The sequence below is a fragment of the Panthera leo genome, chromosome A3 (assembly GCF_018350215.1).
Source record: "Panthera leo isolate Ple1 chromosome A3, P.leo_Ple1_pat1.1, whole genome shotgun sequence".
In the NCBI taxonomy this organism is placed as follows: domain Eukaryota; kingdom Metazoa; phylum Chordata; class Mammalia; order Carnivora; family Felidae; genus Panthera; species Panthera leo.
In genome coordinates this window covers 133,183,340-133,204,969 of record NC_056681.1, presented here as the reverse complement: position 1 = coordinate 133,204,969, position 21,630 = coordinate 133,183,340, and the positions used below count along the sequence as shown (strand labels likewise).

Sequence of the window (21,630 nt, the reverse complement as noted above, 5' to 3'; positions counted from 1 at the left end):
TATTTGAATACCATTGTAATCGCTCTTTGGAAGCATAGCTGAAGACAGTAATTTTGTAGAATTTTATGTCTGCAGCCTCGGAGGAGAAGTCACTGATCTCGGTCCAAATCTGAGGGGGTGACAGAGCTCACCTGGTGTCCACAGCTCCTGGCCTTTTCCTCCCCCACCACACGCAGGCCCTCCTCTCGCACAGTCCAGCCTTCCCTGTCACTAATAAATGGAAGCTTTCTGCGCTCCGGGGCCACGTAGCTTGTGGCAACAGAACCAGACCCGCCGGCTTCTCTTCTCTGGGCTGTTGCAGTGTCCCCCGCTTTTGGGATGAGTAGTAAGTTATCTGTGTGTAGGGTGGTGAATACCCTGCATGTTAGCCTCAAGGCAGAGGGCACTCTGGCCTGAGAAGCCTGGGCTATCGTTACCCGTACATCTTCTTTTTTTAAATGTCTATTTATTTATTTTGAGAGAGAGAGACAGCAGATGTGCACACACGCATGTGTGAGCAGGGGAGGGGCAGAGAGAGAGAGAGAGAGAGAGAGAGAGAGAGAGAGAGGGAGAGAATCCGAAGTAGGCTCCATGCTGTTGGTACAGAGCCTGATTCGGGCTTCAGTCTCAGGAACCGTGAGATCATGACCTGAGCTGAAATTAACAGATGCTTAACCGACTGAGCCACCCAGGTGCCCCTTTACTTGTGCATCTTACGTCTTTATCTCTGTCCCTCTTGTGTCCTTCAGCAGCACCATTACGTGCAGCGCCTGCTTTTAGGACTCAGCATTGTGGGGTTCCCCGGGAAGCGCATCGGGGCCTTGTGTCCTGTGCAGGCCAGTGTCTCCGTGGGGAGGGAGCATGACGACCGTGACCCCGGGGTCGGTCCTCCCCACTTGAGGCTTGTAGGTGGGAGGGCGGCCTCTTCCTCTCAGTGTGGCGGCCCAGGGAACCCCTGCCCTTGCCTTCCCTCTTGTTTTATTAGCTGGGGTTTTGAATTTTCTTTTCTTTGGGTGGAGACCAGACAAAGTAAAACTAATGGTCTGAAGCCCTCCCTTGGGGAGAAATGCTCACATCCCCAAATACTGAAAATAAACAGCCTCTAACGACCCACAGAAGCCCAAGAAGGTCCTGAGCTGCCTCAGCCAAGAGCCATTTGTGCCTTTTGCTGCGTGTCCTGTCCTCCTACTGCCCCTCAGTGACAGGGACCCTGCCCTGCCTTTGGCCCCTCTTCCCCCTACTTCTGGCCTTGCCCCCACCGCCTCGTCTGGCCCTGTCACATGGCCTTGCTGCCAGCTGGTCATGCTCTCCGGGCCCCTCCTCACCCAGCCTTGCCCAAATCTCTGTCCTGTCTTTTACTCCTGCTTCCTAGGTGAGTGCGTGCTGTCTGAAGACGCTCATAGAAAGGACAAGACCATCTGCATCTCTGGGGGGCCTTTATCTCTGCCCCCACGCTGCTCCCCATTGGCTCTCAGCCCTTCCTGCTCCGCGGCTTGCGTGCCTGTCGGGACACAGCACCATTTTGTGGATTCCTGTCCTTCCTGTAGGCTGCGGGATCCAGTATTGTGTCTGTGTCCTTAGCAGAGGCATCTTTTCTTCAAATGAGTGCTGATGCTTGATGCGTGTACTGACCAGGTAGCCCTGCCACGTTTGCAGCCAGGAGTGGGTGCTGATGCCAACCTTCTGCATACCTTCTCAGCTCTCGCACCTGGGCCCTCAAGGGTTCTGCGTAGTCCTAGGGTCAAACGGAGCAGAGGAGGGAACCCCAGTTCTAGGTCAGGGGGAGCAGACACACACCTGGTGTCAACCTGTCCCTGCTCCCCCACCCTGTAGACTCCTTGGTATGGGGAACCCCACTTCTAAAGCAAGGCCTCTGGGCAGGCGTCACCCTCTCACACCTGTGTGGGGCTACCTCCTGTCCAAGCTCTGTCCACCCTCTCCCCACAGACAGCTACCCTTTGGGTCTGGGGTTAAACCCATCTGGGAAAAGTTTGGGGAAAAGACCCACACAGACTCAGGCTGCTGGCACAGGGGGTGGTGGGGTGCTGGGTATCCGCGGTGCAGTAGGAGGGGGTAATGCCCTCTGACCTTACCATGCGTGGAGAGGGGTGAAGCTGGAGGAGAGCTAGAGCAAGACCCAGGTCCACGGTGGTCCCGTCCTGCCCTAGAGCCGGTCACTGACCGGATGACCTGATTGGTCTGCTGTGCCGTCCGTTGGGGTGGTGGGAGGGGACCTCCCTCACATTAACCCAGATGCTTTCCAGTGGCCGGCGCTGTGCTCATGCGTAGCAAATAATCATCACAACAGCCATATCAAATGGATGTTATTTCCCTGTTTTAGGGATATGGAAACCGAGGCCCAGGAGATAAGGAATCTGTGTGTGGGGATGTGGGAACTCCAGCTCAGTCTGTGTCCCCTGAGCCCACGGGCCCTTTATTGTACCAGTGGCTCTCACGATAAACCTGGGTCGGAAGGGTGAAGTGGGCTGCAAGAAACAACGCCTGGTGGTTCCCGCTCATGTTGCCTCTTGCCCGTCACTGCACTTCTTGGATGACAGAACAAGAGGATAGTTCTGGAGATGACAGACTTGGGGGCAGAGAGCCGTGGACAGAGGGAGGGCACTGTGGCGTCTTTGTGCCAGAGTACGGGAAGGGGAACGGTTCTGGTTAGCACGTCAGGCTCATTTGCATGCCCCCCCTCCTTTCTTTCCAGAAACCATCTCTGCCGCATTTAGAGGCTGGCTTTGGAGGTGGCAGGCCATTTGGGGCCTGAACACGCCTGGCCGTTCCTTCCTTCTCCCTTCCTCATTCTGGGTTTCCCTCCTCGTCCCTACTTCCCATTCCATCGTAGGGCAGCGGGGCCGGGTCTCTGGGATGGGAAACAGGAACTGAGACGTGGAGGATCAAGACACGGCAAGGCTCGGGACGGTGGTCATTGAATCTTCCCCTTAAAGCCGGCCCCAAGGATGGATTGTGCAACCTGGACATGGGCCAATGGCGGCGTCGCACCATCACCTGCCTTCTGTCCACTCCCCGGCGCTCAGGCCCGTGGGAAGGTTCTGGAACCCCAGAATTGCTTACGTCAGGCGGTCTAGGGGGGCCTCGCCTGAGCTCCCGGTGAAGGTCAGATGCGGCGCAGCTGGGGTGGCAGGAGCGGGGCGGTCACACGGCCCGGGAGACGCCTTTCTCGGTGAGTGGGAGTGGGTGGCATCCCTGGTAAGGATGAGCAGTGCCAGGTGGTTCTGGCCCTGGGCTGGGCGAAGGGCGTAAGGGAAGCCTGAGGCAGAGGCGGACGAGGGGGATTGTTTTGCCCAGACCTGACAGCAGGTAGCAGCACAAGTCCCTGGAGCGTCCCATGCGCTCTTCCCGGCCCTGGAAGCCAAGCGGCCATAAACTAGAGGGAGGGCAACACGGGGACCACATAGTCCTGGAAGCTTGCCTCTCAGTGTGCCGGAACTCTCCCAGTTTGAACTCTTTAGTTCAAGGCCAAATAAATGACTTAGGGCAAGTCCAACTCTTTGAGTCAGTTTCTTCTACTTTAAATTGGGGAAATTGGCAGTGCTTTCACAAGACGCTGTGAATATCGTGTAAAGTCGTGGATGCTTCAAGTGCTCTGTGGAGGGGCCCCGGGGTGACTCAGCTGGTTGAGCGTCCGACTCATGATTTTGGCTCAGGTTATGATCTCACGGTTCGTAGGATCGAGCCCTGTGTTGGACCTGGGCTGATAGCGCGGAGCCTGCTTGGAATTCTCTCCCTCCCTCCCTCTCTGCCCGTCTCACTCACTCTCACACACGCGGTAAATCAATAAACTTAAAAGAAAGTGCTCTGTGGAATGTCAGGTGCTTTGTGACTCTTGGGACTATAGATGTCTACGTAGCTTGTCTGCTGCTGGCCTTTCTACCCAGGGCCGCCAACTCTACCTGAGTAACTTTGCTTCTGGGAACACGCCCGGAGCCTGTGGGCCACCCAGTCCTGCTCCCGCACCTTGGTGTGGCCATTTGTGGGGGGAGGGGGCACAGAGGGTGGCCTGTGCTGCACTGACACAGGTGTGAGAGGGGAAGCCTGCCTGGAGGCTTTGCTTGGAAAGCGGGGTTCCCCAGGATTCTGCCGGGTGGGGGAGCGGGGCACGGGCTGACACCAGGCGTCTTATCAGCTTCCCCTGTGCCCACTCTGCCCCATTTGACCCTGTGTGTGAAAGCCCAGAGGGGACAAGTGACCCCCTCCACTAAGCTGGCCCAGAGCACCCCGCTGTGTCACTTGCTGTGTGGCCCTGCCTTTGCCCGTGTCACCCCTTTGGGGAGTTGGAAACACACCAGGGAGTGTTTGGAAGAATTTAAACGTTGATGGGGGAAAAAACTTATTACCGGAAGTGAAAGGTTGGCATGAGCTACACAGGTATTTTTCTTCTTCTTCTTTTTTTTTTTTTTTTTTTTTTTTCCCTTGTTACCATAACCATTATCAGACCCGAAAATATTTATCCTAGCGATTGCCCCCGTCCTGGGGAGATGGTGTTCCTGAACGGCCCCCTTGTTTGGCATAGTGTGGATCTGACCCCTTGGAGACCCAGGGGGCACTAACGAAAGCTCACCGTGGCGGAGCGCCTACAGTGCACAGATACCGAACCCGCCGATGATTTCTCCTGCGAAGCAAACCTTATTCCCAAGTTACGGAGGAAAACAACCGAGGTCGGTGAGGGGAAGTCATTCTCCTGAGGTCATGCTGTTGATATGTAGAGTCCAGTTTAGAATTTTGTCTGTTTGGTGAAAAAAACCAGTGACTTTCAACCACTACGCTATTCCATAGGATCCAGCACTGAGAGACCAGAACTGAGAGCACCTTCTCCTGGCTTCTTCCCTTTTTGGTGTCTCCCCGGAGGCGACGTTGTGGAGTTGGGATGTCGGTGGTAAAAGGGAATGAGGAGGCCTGAATGGAATTCGGTTTTTCCCCTTTTCGATGCGTGTGTTACCTGAAGTCTAGTTTCAGTTACAAGATGTACTTTTGGAAAGAATTCATGAGACACAAATGTAGCAGCCGGCTGACAGCAGAAAGACCCCCCCCCCCCGCCCGTCAGGGGCCCAGTTGGCACAGAGGAGCCAGTATGCTAAAAGCCATGAGGCTGGGGGCAGAACCCGTAGAGTGAGTGTGAACGCTGGTTTGCGGGCAGACCCCCTGCGCCCCGGAAGCAGAGTCCTACTTAGCACCCCCTGGCTGCATGTGGGGCCCAGAGAAAACCGCTCGCTCACGTCCCCTCTCTCCTGTTTATGTCACTGAAGTGGAGGTCACGTGGCCTTAACCCTGTTTCCTGGGGAAATCAGCCTGGCCTGCGATTACATTGTCTTCTGGAACTGGGACAGATGTGGAAGGCTGACCTCAGCCCCAACTGAAGGTCACCTTCCCAGCCTCTCCTGCTGCTTCCATATCACCAGGCCCCCACCGCCTGGCCCTGTGCAGCGGCCTTAGCCCTGCATACCAGACATCTTCTGGTATGATGGCCCCTATTCTGTTTGTCATTGTTCCCCAGAGATGGCCCATTTCCTGCTTGCATCTGGGCTCTTCAGTCCATCCAGGGGAGCAGAACTGAGGGATGCCGTGTTTGTTGAGGTGCCCGGGACTTCAGCCCAGACCCTCCTCTGGGAAAGGGGCACCAGGGCCTCCGAGACGAGGACTGCCTTTCTTGGCTGCTGGGGTGTTGTAGCTGGCTTGCCAAAATTCTCCTTTCTCTTGTCAACTCCCCCAGATCTCCTAGAAGCTCTTTCCCCCGAAGTAGGAAATCAGGATGTAAAGCATTTTTATAAAGCTGGAATTCATTGTCATCTGTTTCTGCCTCTCTAGAAGAGTGATCTAGTCAAAGCCTGAGTTCCCGGCTGACGTCTCCAGTGATGGGGTTCATGGGAGGGCCTGTGGGTACTTGGCTCTTCCAACTTTACCGGCTTGAGGCTCTCCTTTGTTAACACGGCATTGTCACATAGTCTGTGCGCAACACGATCCACTTCAGTCATGGTGACGACTGTCTAGAATGTAATCGTGTGAATGCCCAGTAGTCTGTGCAGTTACTCTCCTTGGTTGGGCATTTGGGGCTCTTTCCTATTGTGTTCTCTTTCAAAGTCCTGCTGAGAACATCTTTGTAGACGTAACTTGTGTGGAAAGGAGGGAGGACATGGGGACGTATTTCTGCAATTGGACGGGGACAGAAGGAGAGAAACTGCTTTGGTGAAGCCCTTTGCCCCGTCTGGCAAGCGTACTTTCTGGAAGACCAGGGAGGGCAGTGATGCCCTCAGCTGCCATGGCGGGGAGCAGCTTGGAGACTCCAGTTCTGTTTTGTGTTTCAAACCATCGTGCCCGCCCCCCCCCCCCACCGTGCCTTTGTTCTTTTGATTTGTATTTATATCTTTTATCTGTCCCGGGACCTTCAATGACTTTCATGTTTTATGAGTTCTTAGCTTCCTGGGGTCCAGCCTCTGATGGCCACTGATGGCCGTAATCAGAGAGCTTGGGGCCACACCGTCTCAGCCAGTCAGGTTGGGTTAGTGACATTCCTTTTTCTATTTCAGAGAGCTGTTTATTTTCCATTATATCTTTCTAACCACACAAGTCCTGCATAAACATATTTCAAACAGTACCAAAAAATGAGCCTGCCTTCACTGTCTTTTCTGTCTCCTCAGTAACCATTGGGATGGATTCATGTGTCTTCCAGGATATTGTTCTGTGTATATATTTGTGTATGGAAAGACACAATTTTGAGTATTTTTCTTTATTGTTTCATCAGTTTTCTTGACGCATTTTTTTGTGCTCAGAGTTAAATCCTATTTGATGTGAAAACAACTGAAGAAGATAGCCGTGTAGGATATTGAAGTGCCTTTTAAAAATTTTTTCAAGTATAACGTACTCGTGTTGATGATATGTTTAAAAGTAGAAAAATCCGAAAAGTCCCCCAACTTTCCCTGAGACAACAAAGATTATTTGTTTCCTGTATCTTTATATACGCAGTTTGTGTATACAATGCGACACTTGCTTATCCTCTCTAGTTTATAAAGTTTATCTCTTGCTTACAATTGAGTGTGTGTGCGCAGGCTCGCAGGCTCAGTTGGTTCAATAAATTACCTTGTACTTTCCTACCTCCCAAGATGGAATTTTGAGAAAGGTCTGTCGCATTTCGATCTTTGGAAGCCACTTTATTGTGGTTTTTTTGGTTCTTAGTGCCACATATACCCACGTGGGTCAGGATCAGCCACATGTACACGGGCCGGGCGTGGTGGTACCCCTCTCCCTGATGACAGCCCCCCAGGTTTGGACGCATCTATTGCAAGTACCTGCGATTGAAGACATGGTCAAGGTGCAGTTGGCAGTTGGGTGAGGGGGCTGGCTGTCCTCTGAATCAATGCTCACCTGGCTGCCCGCCCTGGTGCTGGCACTAGGCACAGAATCTGAGACGTTCTGAGGAGTAAACACAACGTGTTGGAGAAAAGTGAAAGAAGTCTGTCTTTTCTGGTTGCTGGTCCTCAAGGGTGGCCTGCTTTAGGAGTTGGCTGACCTGGGTTCTTGTGCACCTCTGTCTCCAGCTTACCAACTTGTGCTGTCTGCTCTCAGATGGCTCAGAAAGGGGACGAGGGGACCGATCTCTAGGTTCCTTTCACTCGTTGTGCGTGACCAAAATGCTGAGCTAATAAAGTGCCCTGTGAGGCATTGTCATTTTGGCAGCCTTTCTGGCTCTTCCCCCAGACTCTAGTTGATTTTAATTTCTTTTCCATCGAGAAGGCTTTAAATTTACTTTTATTCAGATTAGTATGCCTACACACACACGGAGATATAATTTATAGGCTGGTTATGAGCAAACACCCATCCAGCCATCACCTGTCCCTCCCTGACCCCTGGCCCCCGTCAGCGTTCCAGGAGCGCTCGCCTGCCTTCCCGTCAGCACCCTCCGAGGAGCCGCCGGCCCATCTGGGCCATCAACATCTCTCCTCGCTTCCGTTTGCAGTTGTATCAGCAACACTTACGTTCCTAAACAGGAACAACATCATCGAGTTTTTCCTACTTTCCACTTTTACGGTCGTATACCGCCTGCATACTTTTGCAACTTGCTTCTTTTGTACAACATTGTTGCAAAATTCGTTTATGTTCTGGGTGGGTAATGTTTGTCCGTCTCCCTGCAGCGGTTCACGCGTTTTACCGTCACCGGGTATGTGGGTTTGTCCCGTTTTCGGCTCTTTCGAAGAGGGTCACGACCATCCTCGCCTTGTGGTGCAGATGTGTGTATACTCTGAGTAACCCCAGTTGCGTTAGAGAATACCAAGCGTGACCTTCTGGTGTGCCCTGATGTGTACGTGCCTCACGCAGCTTGATTTAGCTTCGTATTTACTTGATCCTAATTCTTCGTGACACCTGCTGTTCCCCAGGCCTCTGCTGTATTCCCGGGAGGAGGTAGATCCATTATCGCTCTGGCTCTACACCGAGCCTGCAGGCCACAGTGCATTGCTGCGCTTCCCAGAAGGCTTCTGGAAATATCTGACACTGTCATTAGTGTCCTGTGTTACTTCAAAAGTAATGTCAAGCGGGAGAGGAGACGAAGCTGCCATCTAGATGTCCGCGTGAGTCTTCCTTGGCAAAGCTGTCCTTGGGGGCACAGATCTGGGTGTCGCTTTGTTTTCTTATTGGGTCTGTGTCTTTCGAAAGTGTCATTTCCCCTCAGGTCAGCCTTTCCCGAAAGGAACGAGGGAGATATGACGGGACAGCAGAGTAGAACATGCCTCCCCGGCGGCCCAGACCGTGGTCTCCCGGCCTTTCCTCCCCCGTGGCAGCATCTTTGGGTTCCCAGGATGAAGCCGGCTGCTCTCCACCATTGCTGGCTCGAATTGAGAACTGGGGGGCCAAACTGGTCCCGTGCCAAGAGGAGACTGGGGTGGCCGATAAGATTGGAGAAACCTCTGTGTGAATCTCCTGGGCCGGGGGTTGGCGGAGTTCGTGAAGGGCCAGGCAGTGAACATTTTAGGCTTTGCAGGCCTAGAGGCAAAAGTGAGGGTCTCATATAGGTGCTTACATAATAAGAGGGAAAATAAATTTCCACAAGTTTGTTATTAACAAAGTTCAAAATATCGTATCTCTGGAGTATAACCCTTTGGTAACGCTCGTCTCTTAATCAGAAGAGGGGAATTCTGTCGGGGGAGATTTCTTCCTTGGGATTCAAAGCTAGTGTTCCCCTCCACCTCGTTGTCCTGTCGAGCGGAAACATTCACCTGTGCAGATCCTTAGCACGTGGCCGCGCAAAAACCGGCCCCCCGGTAGGTGCCCCCCCTGCCCCAGGCTCATCTCCTCAGACAGACCGTGGACTTGGCCTCCACCATCCAGCATCAGGACGTAGGTGCCTCTGAGCCAGGATGGACTTCCCTGTAGGCTCTGGGGACAGACACTACCTCAGCCCTCCAGAGGGAGAAGAGCTGTCACACGGTCACATCTGTGCGCTGCCCATGGGGGAAGGAGGGAGAGGCCCCCCTCGATGAAGCCAGGGGCTCCGGAGCGTTAGGGGATGGCGCACGGAGGGGTCTGCAGGAACAGAGGAAGAGCAAACAGGGGCTGCGTGTTTAGACCCGGTCGGTATGTCGTATGTGGCTACGGCTCCGGAGAAAGGTGGCGAGACAGGAGCTGGATTTTTTACTTGACTAAATTGTAGTTTATCTTCCATATTCCTGTGCGGCTGCCCTGTTGGACAGCACAGGTGTGAAGAAGGAAAGGAGTGAACGGTGTCGTGTCCCCTCCTGGGAGGGCTCCCCTCACGCCCCCTGCACCCTCCCGGGAGCCGGCGTCGGTGGACGAGCCGCGGAGACCACGGGGAGCTGCTCGCAGGAATGAACCAGAACCCTGGCCCTTCATGCAAGGGTCCAAGGGATCAAAGGAGGCGCTTTTAGAATGGTTGGAAACCGTTGTTTATTTTCCTCTAAAATATCTTGAGACACATCTCTACAGTCTTGTTTATGTGATAAATTTACCCTGTGAAACTTGTTTTATAAACTGAGGGTCAGCTGCAGTGGAGGCCCTCAGGATTAATGGGGTTTGGCCAGACGTTAGCTGTTGTGCCGGCCCCGCCTAGGTCCGTAGTGGCTGTTCAGCTTTTGCCTGTGTTTATAGTGTTTCCACACACATTCTGACCAAGGTGGCCGTTCTTTTTCCTCCTCTTTAGCTCGGGTAGTTTTGGGGAGGGCGGGTGTGGGGCAGCGCCGCCGTTAGGGATCTCAGCCCGATTGGTGGACAGCTTCGGTTCCTTGAGGCTCTCCAGTTTTGCTATTTTGTTGTTTCAGGTTTCCAGTGCTGTTTTTATTTATAATTGACGGAAGACTATTTCTAGCACTCAGTCTTAATCATTCCGACTTCTCCTGCCCAAGCTTAATCTTAATTATCTGTAAATATGCTCCGTAATGAAGGGTGTGGTTTTGAGTGGGGAGGTAATTGCTTTTCCCTCTTGCAGTTTTAATTTAAAATTACCTCTCCGCCTACCTTACCTTTCTTTCCAGGCTCTTCTTAACAGACTGCAGAAAAGCAGCGGTTACCGTTTATCCACTCTTCCCCTGAGTTCAGGAAACAGCACATCCCCTTTAATAACAGAGGTAGAATATTCCATATGGTGGCCTATTTTTACAAGACTTTTATGCAGGAAAAGATCAGGGAGGGGTGTGCCCCACAGGACGACGTGGGAGGAAACTTGCCAGCGTTGAGCAGTGTTATGAAGCCTATCTCATCTGCGGTCGGCCTTCCGCACTGAGGTGTATAGGGCTAGTCTGGTCCACAGTTTTCTCGGCACAATTGAGCAAAAGCCCTGTGGACAGAAGATTGTTCTGTCCTTTGTGGGAGTGCCAGAGCCTGGAGAGCTAAACTCTGTTGAGGAGGCCAAATAGATCTCCCTGGGCACACACTGACTTTTCCAGAATGTCTGCCGCCCTGTACCAGTCCCATATGGCTTCCTAATCATGGGTCCCAGCCGGGCCCTTCCTTGTTGGGTATACGTTCCCTGAGTCTGCTTCCTGCCTGCTCGGATCCATTGTTCCCACTGTGGCTTGAGTGACCTTCAAGTACAGCTCTCCATTCTCCCCTGCCTGAGAACCTTTGGTAGCTGCCCGCTGTCTGCAGGCTCAGCCGGATACCCTTGCCAGCCTCTGTGTCCCTGCCTGCCTTTCTGGTCTCACGGTCACGGACGGAGCTGCTCTCTGAGTCCCGTCCCGTGTCAGCTTTGTGCTGGGCACTGGGGACAGAGCGGAGAGCGTCCTGCCCTTACGGGAGATCTCTGAAAAAGGTAACAAGAGACGTAAAATTAATCGTATTAATATCTTCTTTAACCTAACGTGTCCAAAATACTATCATTTGACTGTGTGGCGCTGGCCGTATTTCCAGGCTCAGTGGACACGCGGGTGTTGTAGGTACATTGGCTAGGAAGCGTGGGTCTTGAGGTGAGCGGCACAAATGGAAAAGCCGTTACGTGAGAGTCCTGGGCTTCTGGCTTTGTGTTTCTCTAGGGCATTATCCTGCTACATCGGGAACTCCATGCAGGCACGGGCGTGGCCGTTTTGCTCACCTGTTGTGTCTGGGACACCTCGCTTAGTACTTAGCACATAGTAGGTCCTCACTAAATTTCATCAGGCGAACTATTGAGTAAGCACAGGGTTACGGGGAAAGTCTGGGTGAGTACCTAACCTGTCTGAGGAGGCTTTCAGGAGGAGGACCTGCCTCCAAGTCAACTCGCAAAGCCGGGGTAAAACTAAGGGGTCAAGAGGAGGCAGGGAAGAGCACACGGTGTTAGAAATAAAGAGGAGGAAGAAGGTTGGGAGGGGCTGCAGGAGTTCGTTGGGACGGAACTTCCGGTGCGCTTGGGGCAGGGGTCCAGAGACGACGCTGGAGAAGTAATGGGGGCCAGATCGTGAGGAGGTTTTAAAGCTGCTACGGAGTTGAGGCCTCATTCTGGGGACGTGCGGAAACAGCGCCAGCGTCGTGGGCTGGGAGTGGCCCCTTGGACTCGTGTTCCACGCTTCTCTCCTGTGTTTTCTCCGTTCACTCCTCCTCCCAGCCCGCAGAAAGGGCTTCATGAGATTATTGGCTGACTTCTGTTACCGTGTAGGCTAACCGGGCTGGGGGGCTACCTTCTGTCTGTGGGAAGCTTCAGGAGGAGGAGCAGGCTTAATTATTTGAGTGCAGTGGCGATTCCCGACCGAATTCTCTCCAAGTGCTGGAGTAGATGTCGATTAGATCGCATGTGTTTTTCAGTCATGGCCCTTCACGTGGGGGTTGGGACCTTCCACAGCTGTGATGAGTGCACCGAACTGTCGTACTCTCTGACATGCGGTCGATAAAGCTTCGGGAGCCAGTGTTTCTGACACAGCCCTGAGCAGATCCGTCCCATCTTCTTGCGGCCCCTGGTAGAACCCAGCAGGTCGGTGCGCACGCTGGAGGGCCCTGCCTGCTGGGTGGCAGACTGGGGAGTAGAAAGTGATGAGTCTTCGGGAGAGAGTTCACTGGTTATGTACTTTTTCCAAATCCCTTTTCACATCTCAAGGGAAGGTCTGGAACGGATGAGAGATGACCTAGGAAAGTAAGAGCTAGCTCTCTACGAGAAATTTCGACATCTTTGTGGCCGTTCATGCCTACCTCTTCCTCCAGTATGTCAGAAAATAATGCTTTTTAAAATACAACTTCTCGGGGCGCCTGGGTGGCTCAGTCGGTTGAGCGTCCGACTTCAGCTCAGGTCATGATCTCACAGTTCGTGAGTTCGAGCCCCGCATCGGGCTGTGTGCTGACAGCTCAGAGCCTGGAGCCCGCTTCGGATTCTGTGTCTTCCTCTCTCTCTGCCCCTCCCCTGCTCACACTGTTCTCTCCCACCCCCCAAATAAATCAAACATTTAAAAACTAAAATACAGTTTCTCTTTTATTGTAACCACTCTGTCAACTGTCTGCTGCCTGGTGATCATTTTTCTATTTAATAATTGTCAGCACCAATCACATCTGTTCTTAGCCTCTGCTAAAACAGTCCTTGTCGCTTTTGAATAGGACTTAGGATGTTGATGTGGAAGGTGATTCGGGAAGCCTGGCAGGGAAGGACTGTGCTGTTGCTCTGAGGCCGTGTGCTCTGTTTCTGATGACAGTCTGTTGCAGGGTTTTGTGATGAAATCTCACGATGAGTACTAATAACGTCATTGAGTGCATACCAGATTTGGGGCTCAGCACTCGCTCTGGAGTTCTTAGTTTCTTTACGGTAGCCTGCGTGATGGGTGTCACCATCCCAGGTTACAGATGCTCTCTTCCGCCTGTCACCACTGAAAGTGACACGTTGCTCTTCTGGGGTGTTCAGTTGGGTTAAAGGGAAATCTGACGCCCGTGCCTTTTGTGAAAGTAGAGCTGTAATTCAGACTCCTGATTTGGTCAGTCACTGAGCAGGTATTCCGTGAGCACTTACTACGTGCTAGGTGTCATGAGGGCCGCATGCTACCGCCGTGTAGTGGTTGGTCTGTTAAGGTGTGATAGCAAATGGAGCGTCATAGAGGAATATTAAAGACTGTAGGTGTGTCTAATTAATCATTCAACCCGGCGAAGTAGGAATTGTTATCCCTGGTTCTGGAAGAGAAATCTAGGCTAGAAAAGGGCTAGGCAGAACATGCCTTCCAACCCCAAACAAATTCCTGTCTGGGTCTTTCCAAATCCAGAGTGGGTTTGCCTCCCACCAGACCGCGCTGCCTCTGAGTGGGGGGGCGGTCTGGCCTGCGCGTTGGCGGTCTTGCCAGGGTGGGGACACACTTGTGACAGATCTGCCTCCCCGCCCCCCGTCGCTCCTCCCCCTGCTCCCTGTCCTTGGCCTGTGTCCGGAAGGAGCCCCTGGCAGGCTCCCGAGCCTTGCTTGTTCACAGGGAGGATTGAGGCTTGGTGGGAGTGGAGTTGGTCCGGGTTAACTCTTAACTCGTATGGGGATGACTCCGTCTTCACGCTGAGCCGCACGCTGGGGCTTTGTGCCACGGAAACAGTTCCGCGGGGGCCTCCAGAGTGACTCTCACAAGGCCATTCTCTGATAGTCGTGATCTGAGCTCAAACACGTTTTAATTAATCTACTTCTCTATGTTTTAGGCTTTGGACGTGGACCGGATGGTTCTTTACAAAATGAAGAAATCCGTGAAAGCAATAAATATCTCTGGGCTGGGTGAGTACACATCCTTTCCTAGCGGTTTCCTTGTGCAAATCCTCACGTTAGCGGTACTGGTGCCATGATGGTGATCACCATTGATGAAACCAAACTTTTCCTCTAGGCGTGTGCATTATCAAGTTGATTTGGGATATTTAGCTTTTAGGAGTGTGTTTTGTTCTGTAAATTGTCAGATCTGGCCTGGTGGTTCACCTTCCACCCCCAACCATCTCCTGCGCTGCCTCCTGTTCCCTGAAGTGCAGCTGGGTTTTCCGTCCTGCATGAACCAACTTTGTCTGACTGGTCAGCAGGAGCGCCGGCCTCATTCCAGCCTCCGTTGTGTGGTCTGTGTGTTACTCATGTCAGCGCGGCCCCTCCGTTGCTCTTCTCCAGTCCTCGGCCTTCTTGTTTTGGATACCGTTAACGTAAAAGCACAATCAACTGCTCCAAGTAACGTCTGATCGGGACTAAAACTTTTCTTGAACCGTGAGTTCATGACCTGAGCTGAGATCAAGAGTCAGATGCTTAACCGGCTGAGCCACCCAGGTGCCCCGAAAATAATTTTTTTAAGTCGTTAAGTGACAATGTGGTTTCCCCCAGAAATAAGCAAGTGGCAGCCTTGGAGGACTGGGGGTTGTGAGGGCTCCCAGAGAGGCTGAGCGAGGTGATGGATGGCAGACAGCACGGCTGGCCTGTGGGCGAGCACACCAGTGCTAAGTGGGGCAGAAACACTGCCTTTGTCCACGGCTGGTGGCCTGGGAGGAGGGGGTGAGGGGGCCCAGGGTCTGCACCTACAGAAGCAGTCAGCCCATGGATAGCCCTACATCGTCCCCTTCCCCCTCGTGGTGTTTCCCTTTACGACAGTAGTGAATAGAGTAGGAGGACAGGGAATGCCAGAGGGCTAAGAGGAAGGAGGGGCACAGAAGGGTCTGGAAGTGCCTCTTGCACCCAAGCCTGCCCCCACTCACGTCCGGCCATTGTGAGCACCAGCTCCAGTAACTGCTTTCGCCTCCCTCAGGGAGGGCAGTGCAAGCCAAGATTGAGAAGAGGCCAGTAGGGAGCCTCAGCTGCAAAGATGATATTGCAGTCAAGAATTGCCAAGGACGTTTAGGAACAGATTTCACAAAAGACAGGCAAGAACTATGTTGAAAACTACAAAACCGAATCAAAGACCCAGATAAACGGGAGAGGTGTATGATATACCTGGGTTGGAGGACTCGATATAGTTACTTTGTCTTTTCTCCCCAAATTGATCTCAAGATGCAGCACAATCCTAATCAAAATTCCTGCAGGAGAAATTGACAAGCTGATTCTAAACTTTATGTGGAAACACACACAGGACCCAGAAAATGCCAAGCAATCAGGGTACAAAAACAAGTTGGAGAATTTCAACCATCTGACTTCAAGTCTTGTGAGATAGTCGTGATCTAGACAGTGTTGCTGATGGGGGGGCCAACAAAGAGATCAGTGGAACAAAAGACAAAGTGTAGGGGTGCCTGGCCGGGTCAGTCTGTAGAGCGTGTGACCCTTGATCTCGAGGTTGTGGGTTCAGGCCTCATGTTGGTTGTAGAGATTACTTAAAAATAAAATCTTAAGGAAAAAAAAAAAAGCCTGGAAGTAGACCCTTATTGAGATATTTCTGCTTGTCAGCATGTTGCCAAGGAAGTCCCCTGGGGAAATGAAGGTGTTTCTAGCACGTGGTGCTTGAGCATCTGGATCTTTCCATCAGAACAAATGAAGTACAGCCCTCTCTTCTACCCTACACAAACAGTAATTCAAAGTGGATGATAGATTCACCTGTGAAAACTAAAACTAAAAGTTGCTTAAAGAACACGTAGGAGAACATCTTTACAACATGGGGTGGGCAAGGCTCCTTGGATAGAACACAGAAGGCAATATGGCTTCAAAGAAAAAAATCGATAAATTAAACTTCATCAAAATGAGACACTCCTACGTGCTCAAAAATGCTATTAAGAATAGCCTAACATTTGACAGGCCCCCAGTCAAGAAACTGAAGAGCTCACACTTGAGGAAACTAAATTAGAACAGGACTTTAAAATAGGAGTATATGATTAACACCCTTAGAAAGGCAAAGGAGGTTATTAAGTTACTGAAACAGAAAAGGTACTAGTGAAAAAGAACCAGCAGAAGGCTTGGAAGTAGAAAAACATGTAATTGTTGAAATAAAAACTAAAATTTGCTAAATATTTAGCAGGCTGTACACATAGGAAAGGGGGAGGGTGGTCTGTGAGGCCCCCTGTTGCCGGAACATGAGCTTAAGGGATGGACGCTGTAAAGTAAAACTCAGGAGCCACAGAAAATAGATTCAGAGGGGTCACTATCAGCATCCACCCAAAAGGACTTCCAGAAGAGGGAAGAGAAAATGGAAAAGTGGGGACACCTGGGTGGCTCAGTGGTTGGGCATCTGACTTTGGCTCAGGTCGTGATCTTGTGATTTATGGGTTCCAGCCCCCCTTTGGGCTCTGTGCTGGCAGCTCAGAGCCTGCTTCAGATCCTCTGTCCTCCTCTCTCTCTACCCCTTCCCTACTTGTGTGTGCACGTTCTCTCTCTCTCTCTCTCTCTCTCTCTCTCTCTCTCTCTTTGAAAAATAAATAAGAAAAATAAAAGGAAATTTTTGAAAAAGTAATAGCTGAAAAATTCTCAGAACTAAAGAAAGATTTAAGATCTCAGATTGAGAGAGTCCACTGAAATTCTAAGGGAAACAGATTATACACACATGTATATGTACCTACAGTGTATATGGTATGTATGTGTGTACGTATGTCCCTGTGCATGTATATATATAAAAAATATTTGGGGGAAATGTGCTAAAAAATGATTGCTTTAGCATTTTGACTTTATAGATATTTTTCCTCCTTTCACTTTCCATATTTCATATATTGTAATGTATTGATGTTAAAATGATTAGACAGGTATTAAGTTGTTTATGGCTAAATTCCAAATGGATGTGAAAGAAATTCAAGAAAGCAAAGAAGAGGTGGGAGGGACTTAAGTGGTTTGTGACCGAGCTTGTCCTGACTGAATTCGAAAGCTTTTTGGACCTGGACTTTGTGGCCCTCGCCGTTGTGCCCTGGGGCAGCTCGCTTAGCACTTTGCAGCCCTGGTTTCCTTGGCTCTGAGATAATCCAGTTGGGTTAGGATGCAGATCGGTGGTCCTCAGCCAGGGTGGTCTTGCACCCCCCGTTTGGTATGAACACCCGAGAGGTGCGTGTGCGCACGTGTGGGGGCCTCGTGCGCGTGCCGTTGGCACCTTACGGTAGAGGCCAGGGATGCTGCTGAAGGTCCTACAGCGCACAGGACGGTTCCCAACAATGAATTAGCTGGCCCAGAGGGTCATCAGTGCCACAGTGGAAGGCCTCGTCCAGGTGTGCTTGGGTCCTCTGCGGCGTATAAAAAACAAAGCAAAGACAGAAGCCACCATCTTTAGCTTGCCTTTGCGTAAACATTGATTGGCTACCTGACAACTGCTGATTTTATGCAAGAAAGAAGTGGAATTCGAACTATCATTGGCTAACATGTAACTGGAAGTAAACATACGTAGGAAATTAGTTTCTATTTAAAAGGAAATAACAAAGAGCCTAAAACTCTTCACTTAACTCCACACCGAGCTTTACTGAAACAAATGTCTGACTATCCAAACTGGTCACCTGCCTTTAACTCTTCCTGGACAAAGTCGGGGAACGGGGAGGAATAATGATCATTTGTATGTTTTGGAACACTTACTACAAACCTTGTGCTTTCTATACATTATGCTGGTCTTTACAAACTGTTCTCATTTTGCGAACGAGCAGTCTGAGTTCAGAGGGCTCAGCGTCTTCCCAGGATGCTCCGTGGAACTTCGCTTGTTCCAAGAACACAGGACTGTGCTCGGTAGGCTGCTCTGCTTGGAGGCAGCCACACGTCCTCAGTGGGTCTGGCACGCTGACCAACTGTCTTCAGGATTTCAAGAAATCGCTCAAAGATGGTTGCTTAGCTCTGTTGACAAACAACAGATCTCAAACAGTATCTCAAGAGAGTTTTTGCTTTTTTACTGCGCTCACTTGGGCTTTTGAGTTTATGATTTAAGGCTAGTTCAAAAAGGTATTTTATAATCTGATCAGGTTCAAAAGTGATTTTAAAGTCGTATGTCGAGAAGGCTGTTCTGATCAGAAATAAAAATGGAGCGCTGCGCTTCTCGTGCAGACGTTGGCCGTGTGACTGCCACCAGTCCTGAGAAGGACATGCGTGTCCCCATAGGCCGGCCCAGTGCTGTGCCTTGTAGCTTTAAACAAGCATAGAGGGAGAAGGCGTAAACACATTGGTGTCAGGAAGCAAGACTGTATGAATTTAGTAACACTCATGTCTCACCTGCCTTTCTCACCTCTGTTGTTGAGCGTGGGCCACAAACCCCCTTCCTTTACCTGCCCCAGAGTCATTTTCTAAAATAGAGCCTAGTGGGGGCCTCCGGGTGGCTCAGTCAGTTAAGTGTCCGACTTCGGCTCAGGTCATGATCTCACGGTCTGTGAGTTCGAGCCCCGTGTCAGGCTTGGTGCTGACAGCTCAGAGCCTGGAGCCTCTTCGGATTCTGTGTCTCCCTCTCTATCTGCTCTTCCCCCACTCACGCTCAGTCTCTCTCTCTCTCAAAAAAATGAATAAACATTAAAAACAAAAGTTAAAAAAAAAATAGAGCCTAGTGATGCCACTTCTCTGCTCAGAACTCTGCGGTGTTTTCACATTATCCACTTTGATGTTTGTGAAGGGGAGTTGCAGAGCCTGGGAGAGATGAGGGAGGCCTTCATGGGCTCTAGAATCTTAGGGAAATTGGGGTAAAAGCACAGGTAAGCAGGTGTCTACTCCGGCAGGACTAGCTGAAGATTTTAACATGCTAATGTGGATTGTGAGAGGAGATGTCCTAACCTTTTCCAGATTTGCTTGCTTATGAAATTGCCACTGACTCCCTTCCTCAATCCAACATAAGCCTCCACTTAGTTAAGCACAGCAGAACACCAGATGCAGACCGAGCCCCTGCCCCCCCCCCCCGGCCCCCCTGGCCCCAGGCCACCTGTCCAGGGGTCCCTTCTCTGTGCCTGTCTTTGGAATAGCTTGAGTTTCCCCCAGCATGCCAGTATTTGTGCCTTCTTCCCTTTGCACATTCTCTTCTGTCTGCTCGAAGTGACATTTTGCCACTTTATTAGAGGAAACTGAGGCGTGAGCAAGTTGAGAAGTTGGTTCTGGAATTTTAACATTGTACTCTGGGCACCCAACCTGTGTCCTTCCAGAGGTGCCACACAGCAGGCTGTTAGCCTGACCTTGGGGGACCTCCTATTTCTGTGATCTTTTTTACCCATCTAATAGATCATGCCAAGCTTGAGTTATGATAAGGCCATGAGTCTGAATTATTTTGAAGTCAGAGTACTGATCCTGAAGTCTTTATTTCAGGGCAGTGTTGTCCTGCTTCAAAAAAGTCACCTGAGGAAACCCTATGCCTTTTCCTGTGATGCTGCTGACACTGTTCACAGCATTTTGGAAAACTCTTCTCTAGAACTGCTTTTAGTAATACATTCTCTTGAATATTTTTGGTAGAGGGGTGTGAGTAAGGATAGCAGTAGACATCAGAGATCAGTGGGGCGCATTCTGGATAGGATTAGCCGTGGGCGACCACGGTCGCTCAGGAGCAATGTGAGTGTGCACTCCTTCTGCCTCTGGGGGCAGGTAGTTCCCAGTTCCAGATCCTTGGAGTGCTTAATGTCCTAAGGCAACTGCTTGCTGAGGAAGACCACTCATTTCATGTGTGATTGAAAGAACAACAACAAGAACTCACCATTTATGCCTGATCCTGCCACATACCTTTCCCATCTTGCGTTCCTTAATTTCTCTGAGGCTGGGACTTCCCTGCCTGCTTTCCTGATTGGTCATGGATTGGCCCCATCTGACCTCTAACTGATCTCCAGCTGTCCCCAGTGTCTCTGTTCCGGGCTGGTTGACCTGTCCCTGCTTCATCAGCATGTCATGACCGTATCTGTCTTTGCATGCTGTCTGCCATCTGGCCCCATTCCCTGCTCCCTCCTGACCCAGGTACCTGTTGAAAACCTGCCCACCCTTCCCCACCCATCTCCATCAAGCCGACACCGGACCCGGTGTAGGCCTTCTTTAGTCTCTTGTATTAGTCTTCCATGGCTGCCACGACGACTTGCCATCAACGGAGTGCCTTAAATGATAAATTTATTTCTTCCCTTTTGTGGCCATCGCTGAAGCCCCAGGGGCCAAGATGAAGTTCAGTCCCTTTGTGACTTCTGACCGGACCAAGAACTGTAAAAGGCATTTCAGTGCACCTTCCCGTGTTCACAGGAAGATGCTTCCCCTCTTTCTAAAGAGCTGAGACAGAAGCACAGTGTCCGAGCTGTGCCCGTCCGCAAGGATAACGTAGTGTGAGGACACTACAAAGGTCAGCAAACTGGCGGAGTACTCCAGCTCTACAGGCAGACGTACGTTATCTGCACCCAGCACGTACACGGTGGTAAGAGAAGGCGAGCGTCACAGCTGTCCGTGTGGCCTTCACCCTGGCGAGGTGGTTATTGCTAGACTGACACTGGACAAAGACCACAGAAAGATCCTGGAAAAAGGAGTGTAAAGCCAGATCTCGCCAGGTAGGAAAGGAAAGGAGCATATAAAGGGAGGAAACAACTGAGAGGATGCAGGAATAAAGTGATCTGATACACAGCTTTCAGCAAAAACTTGAAATGAACAGGAAACCGACAAACGTAGCTCACGGCTCTGGAGGTCACGAGTCTGAGACGGGTCTCATGGGCTGAAGTGGGGGTGTTGGCAGAGCTCCTTCCTGGAGGCCCAGGGGACAGGCGCTTCCTTGCCTTGTCCTGCTTTCAGAGGCTGCCTCCATTCCTTGGTGTGTGGCCTTCCCTCTTCAAAGCCAGCGATGGCCGGTAGAGTCTTTTTCACACCCTGTCACTGTGACTCTTATTCTGCACAGGCTGCCATGACAGAACACCACACTGGGTGACTTAAACCACAGACCCGTGTGTCTCGTGGTTGTAGAGGCCGGAAGCCTGAGAGCATGGTGTCCACACGGCCGGGTTGTGGTGAAGGCTCTCTCCCTGGCTTGCAGACGGCTGCCTTGGCTCCGTGTCCTCACGTGGTGGAACTCGAGGATGCCCATCGGGAGAGCCCCACCCCAGTGACCTCATCCAGACCTCATTATCTCCCAAAGCCCTCCCTCCGCATACCATCACGCTGGGGGTGGGACTTCAAGATACAAGCGTAGGTGCAAGGAGAACACGGCACAGTTTTGTCCGCAGCCGATACTGAGTCCTCTGCCTCCCGTTTGCACAGGTAAAGATCCTGTGGTCACACTGGGCGACGCTGATGACCCAGGATAATCTCCCCAGCCCAGAGTCAGCTGATTCACAACTTATAAATTTCACTTGCAACCTCAATTCCCATTTGTCAGGCAGCAGGACATCTAGGAATTAGGTCCAGGGATTAGG

General features: G+C 51.3%; 1 protein-coding gene across 4 annotated transcripts in view; it reads left to right on the top strand.

Annotated features, from left to right (window-relative positions):
- Window positions 1-21,630, top strand: part of ASAP2 (ArfGAP with SH3 domain, ankyrin repeat and PH domain 2) — a 171,365-nt gene that overhangs the window by 47,996 nt on the left and 101,739 nt on the right. For all 4 annotated transcript variants that reach the window (XM_042933708.1, XM_042933707.1, XM_042933706.1 and 1 more), the window contains exon 2: window positions 14,074-14,146. In XM_042933708.1, coding sequence (XP_042789642.1) covers window positions 14,074-14,146 — 73 coding nt within the window. The remainder of the gene's footprint in view (window positions 1-14,073; window positions 14,147-21,630) is intronic.